The sequence below is a fragment of the Phasianus colchicus genome, chromosome 2 (assembly GCF_987193195.1).
Source record: "Phasianus colchicus chromosome 2, bPhaCol1.hap1.1, whole genome shotgun sequence".
Classification (NCBI taxonomy): Eukaryota; Metazoa; Chordata; class Aves; order Galliformes; family Phasianidae; genus Phasianus; species Phasianus colchicus.
The window spans coordinates 77,917,847-77,930,730 of record NC_143437.1 but is presented as its reverse complement, the minus strand read 5'-3'; the positions used below and the strand labels follow the sequence as shown (position 1 = coordinate 77,930,730).

Here is a 12,884-nt window from a genome sequence, read left to right as displayed (position 1 = left end):
GCAGAGCGTCAAACTTCATCTGCTCCCAAACCTGCTCAGCCTTTCCTATGCCATTTTTGTTCCTGTCAGGGAAGCAGAGCAAACTGTGCAAAAACATGGCTTGCACAGCCAGCTTAGCTGTGTCCTGACATGTGAGGAACACCTCAGCTCAGACTGTGAGCAGATCTGGGGCTCTGCTTGTTGCAGGTGGGAAAGATCGTGGTTCAGTTCTGCTTTCCCATTTCTGACTGCAAATTCACTAAGGTATGCCATCTTCTAGTCCCCTAGAAATCAGCAGCAGATGAAAGCTGGAGTCCAGCACTTTGACTGAAGCAGGTGCCTCCCTCACACACTTTAACTACAACAAAAATACAAATTGGCCCAAGAAATAGGATTTTGATCTTAGTGAATGTTAGGAGCAATTGTGTGCAGCAAGGCACTCACTGTGGGGCACTAATCCAGCAGATAGCTGGAACTAGATGATCTTTAAGATCCCTTTTAGAACCCAAGCCATACTAAGACTGATAGTATGCTCTGATGATTTCCCAGGGCTGCAACCAGACTGCTTGTTTGCTGCTTCTTTAGAGGACATCCCAAGCGAACATAACCAATGCGCCAAATTCCCAGCTGAAGCCTGCCTGTATAAACTGTCCTGCAGTGAGATCCAGAGGAAAACACAAGACAGTCCTTCCAGTCTTACAAAAAGGAATAAGATAGGAAGGCTTATTTTGCACAAAAAAGAGTTCTAACTGTAATGGTTTAGTCTGACCTACATAGAATTTATAAGGAACTTAGTTCAGGTCATCTAGACCTTAAATTGTTAAAACCTTAAATTGTAAAAAAAAAAAGAACATAGTGAAAAAAATATATATATTACCATTTTCAAATACGTATAGAAATCTATCAAAGGAAGCTTGAAAGTAACAGACACGCATTCCTGAGCAAGAATAAAGCGGGACTGGAAATTCACCCTGACCTGTTCCAGCATGTTGAATTCTCAGCTGTATTTGGATGAACTTGGAAGCGGTTGCTCACATCCCTCACATCAGAGCATGCTGAGCCGGAGCAAAGGCAGAGGGATGCACACACAGCAGCAGCACCTGGAGCTCAGCAAGCTCTCTTGCCAGGCTTTTCCTAGAGTATGCTTGACCCCGGCTCCAGCTTCACTGTCAGCAAGTCTCTGTAGATTCCTTCTCATTGAGAAAAGGATTTTAATAGTAATCCACTGCTGGGATTAAAGATGGAATAATGCATAACAATATGTAATAAAATACGAACATGGCTTTATCTTACATAGCAATTAATGGCTGAATGATTTCCACATGGGTGCATAGATAATCACAAGATTTATCCTGCATTTATCAGACAGACAGCAAAAGCCAGAATAGGTCAGCGGGTCATTAGGGCAAGGTGGTTTTGTGTCTGGAATCAAACTGCCAGTTAAAAAAGTATTTGAAGACTGAATTCTGTATTGTTTCAGTTTATACAAAAATCAATAACTTCCATAAAAAATGTAGGTGTACCTAAAAGAAGACAAACAGAACATAAATGTTTATGTGTCAGAGCATGTGAATATTGAATAAAGCATTCACGCCAGAATTCAATGTAGCAGTTGGTAGCTTAAGTATTTTTATGGCAGCACTCTACGTTTTCTGATGATGTTTCTTCAAATGTAGCCGAGTCCTGCGGGAAACAGAAGGTGTCCTTTGGAGGACCTGCTGGATCACTCCATGTGAGGAAGCAGATGGAGTCGCAGCTTGTTCTTCCATTTTTGTGGGAAGATATTTTTGGTAAAAGAGAAGAGTTCTGGTCCCTGTGCTATTGCTCACTTGGTGTACAGTCTTCAGTGCATCATAAATATTCCTCCAAGGCCACTTCCTATGAGGTGCTAAGTATCTTCATGCAATACTGAGGCAATGTAGAAACATTTCACAGAGGAAGCATAAATTTCCCCATCGGATATCACTGGTTCTCCCTACAACTGTTCCTTTAGTCAGGAATTGCATTTTTAGACTGAGGGAGCTGAAATATTAAATATTGAAATGTTTAAAAGCAAGCAGTTCCCATCAGTGTCACACAAAGCAAACTGTAAATTTCTGCAGAAAGAAGGTCAGAGGTCTCCTTCATAACTCCTGATGGCCAACAAAATATCCAACCATAGCGAGGAGCACCAGAACCTATGGGGGACAACCCCAAGCCTCCTTCACAGAAGCTTCTCAGCCACCCCAGAATGCTGTCAGACAAGGCAATAATTGCCTTATGGTAAATCGTCTTCTACTTTGAATTCTCTAACCAACACCATTTCTTTTCAAATATTGTGTTTTATCTCAGAATTAAGTTTTGCATAAATTTTATTCAAAAGCTAGGAGATGACATTCTATGGGCTGGCTAATGCAAATTCCCATATCAGTAATAATAATAGCCCAAACTGACCTGAAAATACATATTTTTTTCTTGCTTTTTCTCTTTCCTAGCAGATTACAAACATGTCCAGGAAATCCACCCAATACAGCTTATTCATCAGACAGCAGTGTTTCCATTTTGGAGTGCACATCTGAGAAAAGCTGTTTTATTTAAATGGGAAGATAACAGAGCAGATTAATGAGTGTTTTTCTTCTTGCAAGCTTAGCAGGTGCAATTCGGTCCTGGCTAATAGGAAAATACTTGTCATTTATTATTTGAATTACCGTAGCACATCCAAATACAGAACAAGGAGTTCCCTGCACAGGGAGCCAGCCATCTATACAGGGCAAGAGATGTGTATGTATATAGACAGTCACTAAGTGCCAAGAGGACAATTTTGGTCAGCATAGTAAGATCAGTATTTTTGTTCGTAATTCTACTAAAATTGACATTCTATCTAAACATTTTAACAAACAAACAAACAAAACACAGATGCAGGTACACTCAGTATGTTTTCTAGGCTTGATCTCAGATTTTTTGTTACAATTTTCAGTTACCTATTTTATAAGCCTATCTTCTTTTGGAAGCTCCCTCTTACTGATCACTGAATTTCACCACTGTCTAACAGGCCAACTTTATTTCTTTCTTCAACACTTCCAAGGAATTCTAATAAACTTGGAAAGCATATATTTCACTTACAAAATGTGGGCTATCTTCACCTACATCCTTTTCTAAGCATTATCTTAAACAGCCGTTTGGATCTGGAACTCACATTCTCTTTAAAAAAGCAAACACTCCTGCAACACAGTGCCACTGCTTTTATAATTCTACATCGAGGCAGTAACTTTTCAAACCTCTGCAACTGCTCACAGCCCGGAGATCTCACTTGTATTACTATAACTTCTGCCATTCAACATTTTAATTTTATTTTCCCTATACTCTCCTCCTAAAAAGTACCCCAGTCTGTTGCCCTAGGCTCGTACCACCACTGTCATGTTGGGCAGGGAGAGAAACCCTACAGACAACAGTATTGCAGCTGATTATTCTATTGATTATAGCTGATTGTAAGGGTACATTTTGATTGTAAAGCCCTACATGGAGTACAGTGTCCAGGCCTGAAGTCCCCAGCACAGGAAGAACATGGAGATGTTGGAGTGGGTCTAGAAGAGGAAACAAAGATGGTCAGAGGGCTGAAGCACCTCTCCTATGAAGACAAGCTGAGGGAGTTGGGTTTGTTTAGTTTGGAGAAGAGAAGGTTCCAGGGAGACTTCACTGTGACCTTCCAGTACATGAAGGGAGTTTACAAACAGGAGGAAAATTGACTTTTTATACAGTCTGATAGTGGTAAGACAAGGGGGGATACTTTTAAACAAAAAGAGGGGAGATTGAGGTCAGATGTTAGGAAGAAATTCTTTACTCAGAGGGTACTGCAGCACTGGCACAGGCTGCCTGGAGAGGTTGTGGATGCACCATCCCTGGAAGCATTCAAGGCTAGGTTGGATGGGGTCCTGGCTAGCCTCATCTGGTGGGGGGCAAACCTGCACAAAGCAAGTCACTTTCCCACACTACAGCATTTACACAGCCTGAATCATTCAGCAAGCTCCTATTTTACTAAGTTGGCCCACAGCATCAGAGGCAGATGCTGGTAGTATGGCAGCAGAGGCTGAACCTTCCCATCAATATTTCTTTACATTTTGTTGCTGTGCCACAGATCAACACTTACTGAATACTTCTGGAGGCCAAACAGTGGATGTGAGCACAGTGAAGGCAGCATGTGGCATGTTTCAGGTGACAGTGGGTCACCTCCACTGGTACACGAGTGTGGCATTCAGGCTCTTGTTCATCACTGGTGAAAATGCATGGCTAATGAAGGTGACTGTATCGAAACAGTGTTTTGTAGCTGAGACTTTGCTCTATCAAAAAAATGTTATTATGTTCATTGTATCTGTTGTGGTTTCCATGGAAATAAATAGGAGGCATTACTTTCGGAGCGACCTACAAAAGCAGACTTTTTTTTTCCTCACCGTAGCGAAGTTTAAACCCCAGAATTAAGCTGCCGAGGTGCTGCTCCTGTGTGCTGGTTTTAGGAGCTATAGAGGTCCCGGCAGTTTATTCTCGTTTTGTTCAGGAGATCCTCTGGGATGTTTCGCCTCGACGGGATGGGGCTGAGAGAGACGCCCAGCTCCCCCCTCCCCACTCTGCTCTAACACTCCACGCCGTGCGCAGTGCCTTCAGCAGGGCAAATCACTGAAAACAATAAAAAATAAAAATCGTCCGAGGCGGGAAAGGCTCCGCCGGGGGGCTTCGCGGCCGGACCTCCTCTCGGAGAGCGGACGGGAGCCGAGCCGAGCTGCGCGCAGCCGCCCCGTCGACGCCAGAGCCGAGGCAGCCCCGCACGGAGCAGCCCAGCTCGGCGGCAAGGTAAGCCTCCGGCCGCACCAACGCACCCGGGGGGAGCGGGGCTGCGCAGCGCCGGGCGAGACCCGCCCTCCCGCCGAGCTCCCGGGCACGGCCGTCCCGTGACGGCAGCGGCACCGGGGCGCGGGCACGGCGGGCGGGAGGAGGGCGGCGGCGGGGCGGACGGCGGCGGGCTCGGCTCCCCCCGGGCGTGGCGGCGGTTGGTTTCTCCTGGCAGCGGAGGCAGGGCCAGGCGCGGGGAGGTGGGCGCGGAGTTAGCGGCGGCGGCGCGGAGTTGGCTCCGGGCGCGGGGCGGGAGCGGCGGCAGGAGGTGAGCGGCGGAGCTGCGGGACGGGGCCGCGGGACGGCTCCTCGGGCGGCACTCCGCGGAGCAGAGCGGGCAGCCCGGGACGGGAGCGGGCTTGCGCCTTTCGCTCCTCTTTGTGCTCCGCGCGCCGCGACCGGGGAGGAACTCTGTCGGCGGGGCCACGTGTGGCGGGCGGGGGGCGAGGCGCGGAGCCGCGCCGCCCTCTCGCTTTGCCCCCGTGCCGCGGCTCGCGCTCTCTCTCTCTGCGGGAAGCGGAGCGCGGCCGCGTGCGCTCGGCGGGGAAAGTTTGGTCCCGGGCCGAAGCGCCGCCTGCCCGCGGGGCGGGCGCGATGCCGGGGCGCGAGGCCGAGCGGCGCGGCGCGCTGTGCCTGGGGCTGCTGTTGCACGCCCTGCTGGGCTGCGGCTCGGCGCAGCCGCCCGCCGCCTGCCCGGCCCCCTGCGAGTGTTCGGAGGCGGCCAAGACGGTGAAGTGCGTGAACAAGAACCTGACGGAGGTGCCGCCCGACCTGCCGCCCTACGTGCGCAACCTCTTCATCACCGGCAACCGCCTGGACCGCCTGCCCGCCGGCGCGCTGTCCGCCCCGCGCCTGGCCGAGCTGGGAAGCCTCAACCTCAGCGGCAACCACCTGCGGGCCGTGGAGGCCGGCGCCCTGGCCGCCCTGCCCGCCCTGCGGCAGCTGGACCTCGGCGGCAACCCGCTGGCGGAGCTCAGCCCGCTGGCCTTCGGGCGGGCCGGCCCGCTGGAGGAGCTGGCCCTGCGCGGGGCCCTGCGGAAGCAGGACGCGCTCCTCGGCCTGGCCGCCCTGCTGCAGGCCGGGGCCCTGCGCAACCTCAGCCGCCTGGAGCTGGCCGACAACGGGCTGCTGCTGCTGCCCGCCGGCATGCTGGGCGCGCTGCCCGCCCTGCGGCACCTAGACCTCAGCAACAACTCGCTGGTGGGGCTGCGGAACGTCTCCTTCCAGGGGCTGGTTCGTCTGCAGACCCTCAACCTCAGCGACAACTCGCTGGGAGTGCTGCGGAACGGCACCCTGGCCCAGTGGCGCGGGCTGCCCGCCCTGCGGCGCATCAGCCTCAGCCGCAACACCTGGGTGTGCGACTGTGCCATCGAGGACATGGTGGCCTGGCTGAAGGAGAGCGACCAGGTGGAGGGCAAGGAGGCCCTGAGCTGCGCCTTCCCCGAGAAGATGGCGGGCAGAGCCCTGCTGAAGCTCAACGCGTCAGAGCTCAACTGCTCCACGCCCGTGGACGTGCCCTCCCAGCTACAGACTTCCTACGTCTTCTTAGGGATAGTCTTGGCTCTCATCGGGGCAATTTTCCTCCTGGTTTTGTACTTGAACCGAAAAGGAATCAAAAAGTGGATGCACAACATCAGAGATGCCTGCAGGGATCACATGGAGGGATATCACTACAGGTATGAGATCAACGCCGACCCCAGGTTAACAAACCTCAGCTCCAACTCGGACGTCTGACAGCGCCACGGCAGTGGCCGTGCACCATAGCTATGCATGACATATAGACTGATGCTTCGCCCTCGTGCTCGCTTCCCTCTCCCCAGAGAAATCTCGGACGTGCTCGCAGCATGAAGGGGATATGCCTCTGTGCGTTGCTCATTGCCACCCTCCCTTTGTTCCGAGACGCAGGGCAGCTGCGCATGGTGTTGCACTGTACGCAAGAAGCAAGCTGCTACTACTTCTCTTCCTTACCAGTTCTCATGGTGGGAAATTTTTTCAAGATCTCAAAAGAGAAAAGGATACTGTGCTACAAAGCCACCGGAGTTTATAACAGATACATATATACACACACACACAATTACCATTCAACAAAATCTGCCTCAACTTTTTGAGAAAAACGTTAAATCTCTGTGCCAGTTTTAAATCTTGTATATCTGAATTGTGATGACAATGTTTCCATTTCATAGACTTAACTTGGGATTTAGAAAAACAAAAAAACCTCCTTTTAACAAGTCCTCTGTTACAAAGAAGGAAATCAAATAGTGAGCATGCACAAATACTTCACAGTTTAACATGTTAGGACACTTACAGTCTCAGTGAATCACTTACTATTTTGTACTGTAATTTTTGATTGCAGTTTACCTGAAAATGGATTTTTTTTCTATACATAAACTGCATCTAAACTCCATTTGAACTGTTCAATTCAATAAACAGTCTTGCAAGAACTTGTGTGGAAGTTTCCTGTTTAATGAGAAATGTATGGACATCTAAGAATGTTAATAACTTTATGGGCTCTGGAGTAATAGCCCTTCGGCAGTACTCCAAATAAAATCTTGTCTGTGTATAGCTTCGAGATATAAATGTTGATGATGGTTTTGTGATGTACGCTTTAAGAATTACACTGATTATGACGAGAGTGGTTCCACTTGGCACAAAAGCCCTGGTCTGCTCTCTTGAGACAACTGCAAAACGTCAGGACGGATGTGAGGGTCTGTCTAGCTGGGAAGGTACAAGCTGAATTTACATTAGGTTTTCTCTACCATATTGAAAAACATTCAGATTAAATTGTGGAGTTGGTAAGCTAAAGAAAATTGTACCTGAATGGAATTGTTTTTTTAATAAAAGACATACTTGCAGATTCTGATTGAAATTGGATGCAGCTCAGTCTGTGAGCTTCAGACTTGTAAATCAGTGCAGCACTTAGTAAATTAAGTGCTTACTGTTTAATTTAAAACTCTCAATGCAGTCCTTTAGTGATTACATTGAGTAACTTGATGGAGCTTACATTTATCTTTAAACTTCTAGCAGGTACATTCAAGAATTGTATTATTTCTCATGCTTATTACTTGCTTGGGAATGCTTTGTCATGTAAATATATGAAGCATGCAAAGAAAAACTTGAAAAATGCATCATCTAATAAGTAATTCTGGTGGCTTATGAAAAGGTTAACAAGAACCTTTCAAACACCACTGATAATTAACGCACTTTTTCTAATACATTCATAGGTTCTTGATGAAAAAATGTACACCGAGTGTGAAAGTGTAATGTAAGTTGGTACATTTCAGTACAGTGGTGGAGCTTTTCTTGTGGTCGCTGTTACTGGAAGCTCTCAAGAGTCTCTAAAATATTACGAGTTAGCTGCTAATTTCCTTCATTTTCAAAAGCTACAGTTTTTCTCATAGATATACACCTTTTGGTAAGAGCTCATAAATATAAAACAATCCTCAAGGTATCAGAAAATATGTAATCTATTCTGGGCATCACTATTATTCAAATGCATTTTTCTCTCCTTGTAACTTCAGACACTGTCAGAGCAAGTAGCACAAGTTGGTTCGGACTAATTTTCTATTGCTTTAAATGGGCTTTATTCAATACCAGCTATTTTTTTAATGTGCTTTTATACACTCGCCCTCAGAAGTAATAAAGAATATTAAGTACAGTTAATATTTTGATAAATCAATGTATTCTATAACTGATGTGAGTTAGCGATAGCCTATTTCTGCTGGTGTAATTTAAATGTATGAGCAATACCTGAATAACAGCATCTGAATTTAAGTCTGTGGATTCTTAAATTGCTGGCCTGAATGCTAGCTGCACATAATTTAAGGATAGTGTAAAAAGCCCAGTGTGGTTAATTATTACTGTATACTGTTCATACTTAGCATACATACAATAGTCCATGTAACAAGGTAGAGATTACAAAAGCTGTGCAGTGTGTCGTGTATTTTGGAGATTATCAGCTTACACTCATCTATACAGTACCAAGAGGAGAAAAGCGTCATCCTTGCTCCTGTAGTATTATGGATAAAATGTGTACAACCAAGCCATTTCTTGGGCAGTGTCCTGATTTTGGTAACATGCTTTCAAGTAACTGCAGTAGAAACCTATTATTTATAGTGTGTTAATGTAATAATCATGCATTTATGGAACTGTGTAAGGTTAGACAATGACTTGAATCGCAGTCTGTCACCACTGGACTGAGTATTTGTATAGTGAGCAAGTGTAACTGTTGTACCACACTTCTTATTCTAAAGATAATTATTATTTTTGTATCATGGAATGTCTTTGTGATAGAGTTTTATTAGAGACTTGGTGATGGCTACTTTGAAATATTTCTTTCCCGCTTGCTTACATGTACACTTAATTAGGATGTAACAGTAAGCATGTGTCAATATTGTTTTGGATAACATTCTCCTGCAGTGTTTGGCTGACAGTGAATGCCTTGGTGTTTTGTACAATGCACTTAAATCCCCTTCTATAAACAGTGCTTGAAATCTGTTATCCCATCCTATTACAAAATAGGTGTGGTGGCACTCGGAAGACATTTAAAAAATAGCTCCCAAAGTGCTTCAGAGCTTGGTTTAAAAGTATGTATTTAAAATAACATCAATTTAAGGGTTCTTCTGAAGCACATTTTATAATCCTATTCTGCTTTGACACCTAAAACATCAATTGATTACTATTTCTAGAGCAGCTTAATTAGCCAGGCTGTTTTATTCATACATTCTTCAATAAAACACGTGCAGTACTAAATGCCTCTAAAATGTGTTTTGTATACATAAAACCCCAGAGTGCTCCGTGGTGCAGTTGTCATTGATGTTTCATGGAAAACATAAAGCAGAGGGCAAATCTGCAGGGAAGGCAACGCAAGTAAGAAACAAAAATGAGGGATTATCCAAGGGTCAGCTGCCCTCTTAAAACTGGTTGTAGTTGTAATGAGCCTAAAACTTCCTCAGAGGAATAGTGCAAGGGTTTGAAGTAGTTCTAATGCATTTTGTTTAAATGTTTTCGCTAAGCACTGTTGCCAATTAAACAAGAAAATTTTCTAAGTCTTCCTTTACTGAAGGTAGCTCAATGTTAGTTCACCTGATAAATCTTACTCTCAGCAAGCCAAAATATTCCATATATTTTTTTACATGCAAAAAGTAATTTGAAGCCGTATGTAAGTACTTTAAATCTTTTTGTTCTGGGTGATTTACCTTTCAGGAACTGGTGGCATTCCCCAGCGACACGCTGTCTGGTGAAGCAGCTTGCTCAGACCCGCGTTCAGTTGTTGACTGAGATGTTGCTAAAGACAGGCATGACAAAATACTCACAGTACAACTGCACTAAGATCCCAACTCATTATTCTACCAGCATTTTTCCCTATGGTATACTCTGCTCTTTATGCATCTACTTAATTTCTTCTTTGCTTCATTTTCCCAAGAAATCCTTTAAAAGGAGCATGATAATAAATCTGCATGGGTAGAGAAATCATTCTGACTGCACCTGTATCTGTGGTTTAGCATCTTCATTTCCCTTTACATCTTAGCATGAAAAAGAGCCTTTTTCAAGGTGGACAGAGTAAAATCTGATATGAACTTTAGCAGCTGAATGTTGAAGAAGAACCATTCATTCTGAGTATGTGATGAAGGAAAATAGCATTTGGTAAGAAAAACATTTCAGTTTCAAGCTTCCAAATGGCATTTATATTTTTAAGAGAAAGTTGAAGGGAGAAGCTTATAAGGCAAAAAGTTAACAGCACTGAAAATCTCAACACTATTGCCAGGAAAAATCACTGACTGATTTTGTCTTTTATGTTGAGGTCATATTTTATGGATATAGCTCTAATTTCCCCTGTTGCTATAAATAGAAATTTTGCTATCAGGCAAAGTCACGTCCTATAATATTTGTAATGCAAGTGTTTCTAGTGTGCATTTTTTTGTGGGGTATAATAGACGGTGGAATTCGATTTGGTGTCTGCTGATTTAATAACGGCTAGATCAGGCCCTCTACATAATGCTCTGTTTTTGTAATCATGCTGTTTACTAGTTGCAAAGCCCTTGACTTGAAATCAAACAGCGAAAGCCCACCAAGGCAGAGGGGAAGGCAGTCCGCTTAGGGAGTATGACATTTATTAGATATTCCATACATGCTCAGAGAAGAGACGTAAACCTTGCAGGAGCCGAGGGTCCTTTGCTGATGCAGAAGTAAGTGTGTTACAGTGACTTCTTGAGATAATTGAGCAGCAGCAGGAAAGTGGTGCCTTGTACCAGTACATAACAGCACTCCTCTTCCATCTTGGAAAAAAATAATAACATAGGCTTATCAAAGTACAAATACAGGTTTGCTATGCCAGAAGTCATCTGTAGCGTAGGCAAAGCTTGAAATTGGGCTCGTGTTCCCAAGTAGAAGTAGGGAACTATTAAAATCATTTAAATGGTGCTCTAGGCACTTTTTGTATTTCAGTAATCTACTACTTGCAATTACTTATATTTTTCAAAGTGTTCATTAGATAGCTTTTCCTTCCTGATGACAGAATAACAAAATAACAGAACATATTTGTTTTCTAGTAATTATGCATGAAAGCATCCAAATAAATTAGCAAATGTTTCAGTGTATAGAGTGATGAAAATGTTAGAAATCTATCTAGCATTCTAGAATATTGCACTACTCTAGGAATTTTAGATATGCAAGATACTGCTGTGAATTTCTCAAATTGAAGCTGTACTTCATAATTAAAATGATACTTCAGTAAATGAAAATGTATACCAGATAACTTATAAATGATATGTGTTCAGTGTGCTAATTTAATTACTGTAAATCCTTGTAGATATTGAGATCCTTTCTGTCATTTTCTTTATAGCTCAAACTGATTATTGTACTGTGAATTTGCATGACACAATAGTGGAAAAGCAACTTCTATCTAGATAGCACAATTATTTTCTTTAGAAAGAAATTTAATCAGCTAATTTAAGGGATTGTGGTTTAATCACTTATTATTTTGGACATTATTTGATAGCGTTTTTTGTTAAAATATGCCATATTGACTTGCAAGATGGGTGCAGATTCTAAATTTAACAGCGATGCACTTTTATTTTTCTTATTGTCTGGATCAAACTGTATTTTAAAGTCTTCAAATATGTATTTACGTAGTGAAATACAGAGGCAGTCTTATTGACAGCATTAATTTTATAAGTGTGATGGAACTATTAAAGGAAAGCGTTGCTGAAACAAAATGAAGGATAAAAACAGCAGTCTGGGGGCAAACTATCTTGTTCATTCTAATGCAAATATTTAGATTGTGACTATATGGAAATTCAAAAGAATGGATGCTTCTTTTTATTTTAGATAGCTATTGTAGACCTGTGATATTCTAGTAGGATGGAGCAGCTTTACGGTGCTGTCCCAGGAGCATACCTGGTGACTTGGTTGCCTGTGTATCTAAGCTGTTTGCTGTTACTGTTGGTTGTTTTTTTTTTTCATATTGTCAGAGACACCTGACAGGGTTGGATGTTAAGTTCGACAGGGAATTGGCTGATCTATCCCAGATTTTATCTTCGTATGGCTGATCTGTCTCAGTATCAGTCCACAGGCTACTTTAGCTACACCATTTGTTCCAGTGTAAATTTTGTCTGTGGCATAGCCTGTACCTTTTGCATGTGATTATATGGTATCTGCGTGCAATCATGGGCATTTATGTAATAAAGAATCCATTTGTCAAATTGGCATTATCAAATATCACACAGATGTTTTCATAGAATCACAGAACGGCTCGGGTCAGACTGTAAAGGTCACCCAGTCCCAGCCCCCTGCCACAGGCAGGGCTGTCCTCTACCAGCTTAGGCTGTCCAGGGCCCACCCAACATGGCCTTCAGTACCTCCAGGGATGGGACACCCACAGCTCTGGGCAGCTGTGCCAGCACCTCACTGGCCTCGAGTAAAGAACTTTTTCTCACATCTAACCTGATTTTTCGCACTTTCAGTTTAAAGTCGTTCCCCCTTATCCTATCACTACTAGACTGTAAAAAAGCGCTCCCTTCAAGTACTGGAATACTGCAGTGAGG

General features: G+C 44.2%; 1 protein-coding gene across 2 annotated transcripts; it reads left to right on the top strand.

Moving 5' to 3' along the window:
* The first annotated feature begins 5,337 nt into the window (after positions 1-5,337).
* Positions 5,338-12,884, top strand: TPBG (trophoblast glycoprotein). 2 transcript variants are annotated; one of them, XM_090136090.1, is made up of 3 exons: positions 5,338-7,565; positions 8,064-8,104; positions 10,045-12,884. In XM_090136090.1, exon 1 carries the CDS (start codon positions 5,437-5,439, stop codon positions 6,574-6,576), a length of 1,140 nt encoding a protein of 379 aa, XP_089992216.1. In that variant the 5' UTR covers positions 5,338-5,436; the 3' UTR covers positions 6,577-7,565; positions 8,064-8,104; positions 10,045-12,884. The 2 variants fall into 2 exon arrangements, with proteins under 2 accessions (XP_089992216.1, XP_031466931.1); XM_031611071.2 differs by lacking the exon at positions 8,064-8,104 and having other exon boundaries at positions 10,045-12,883.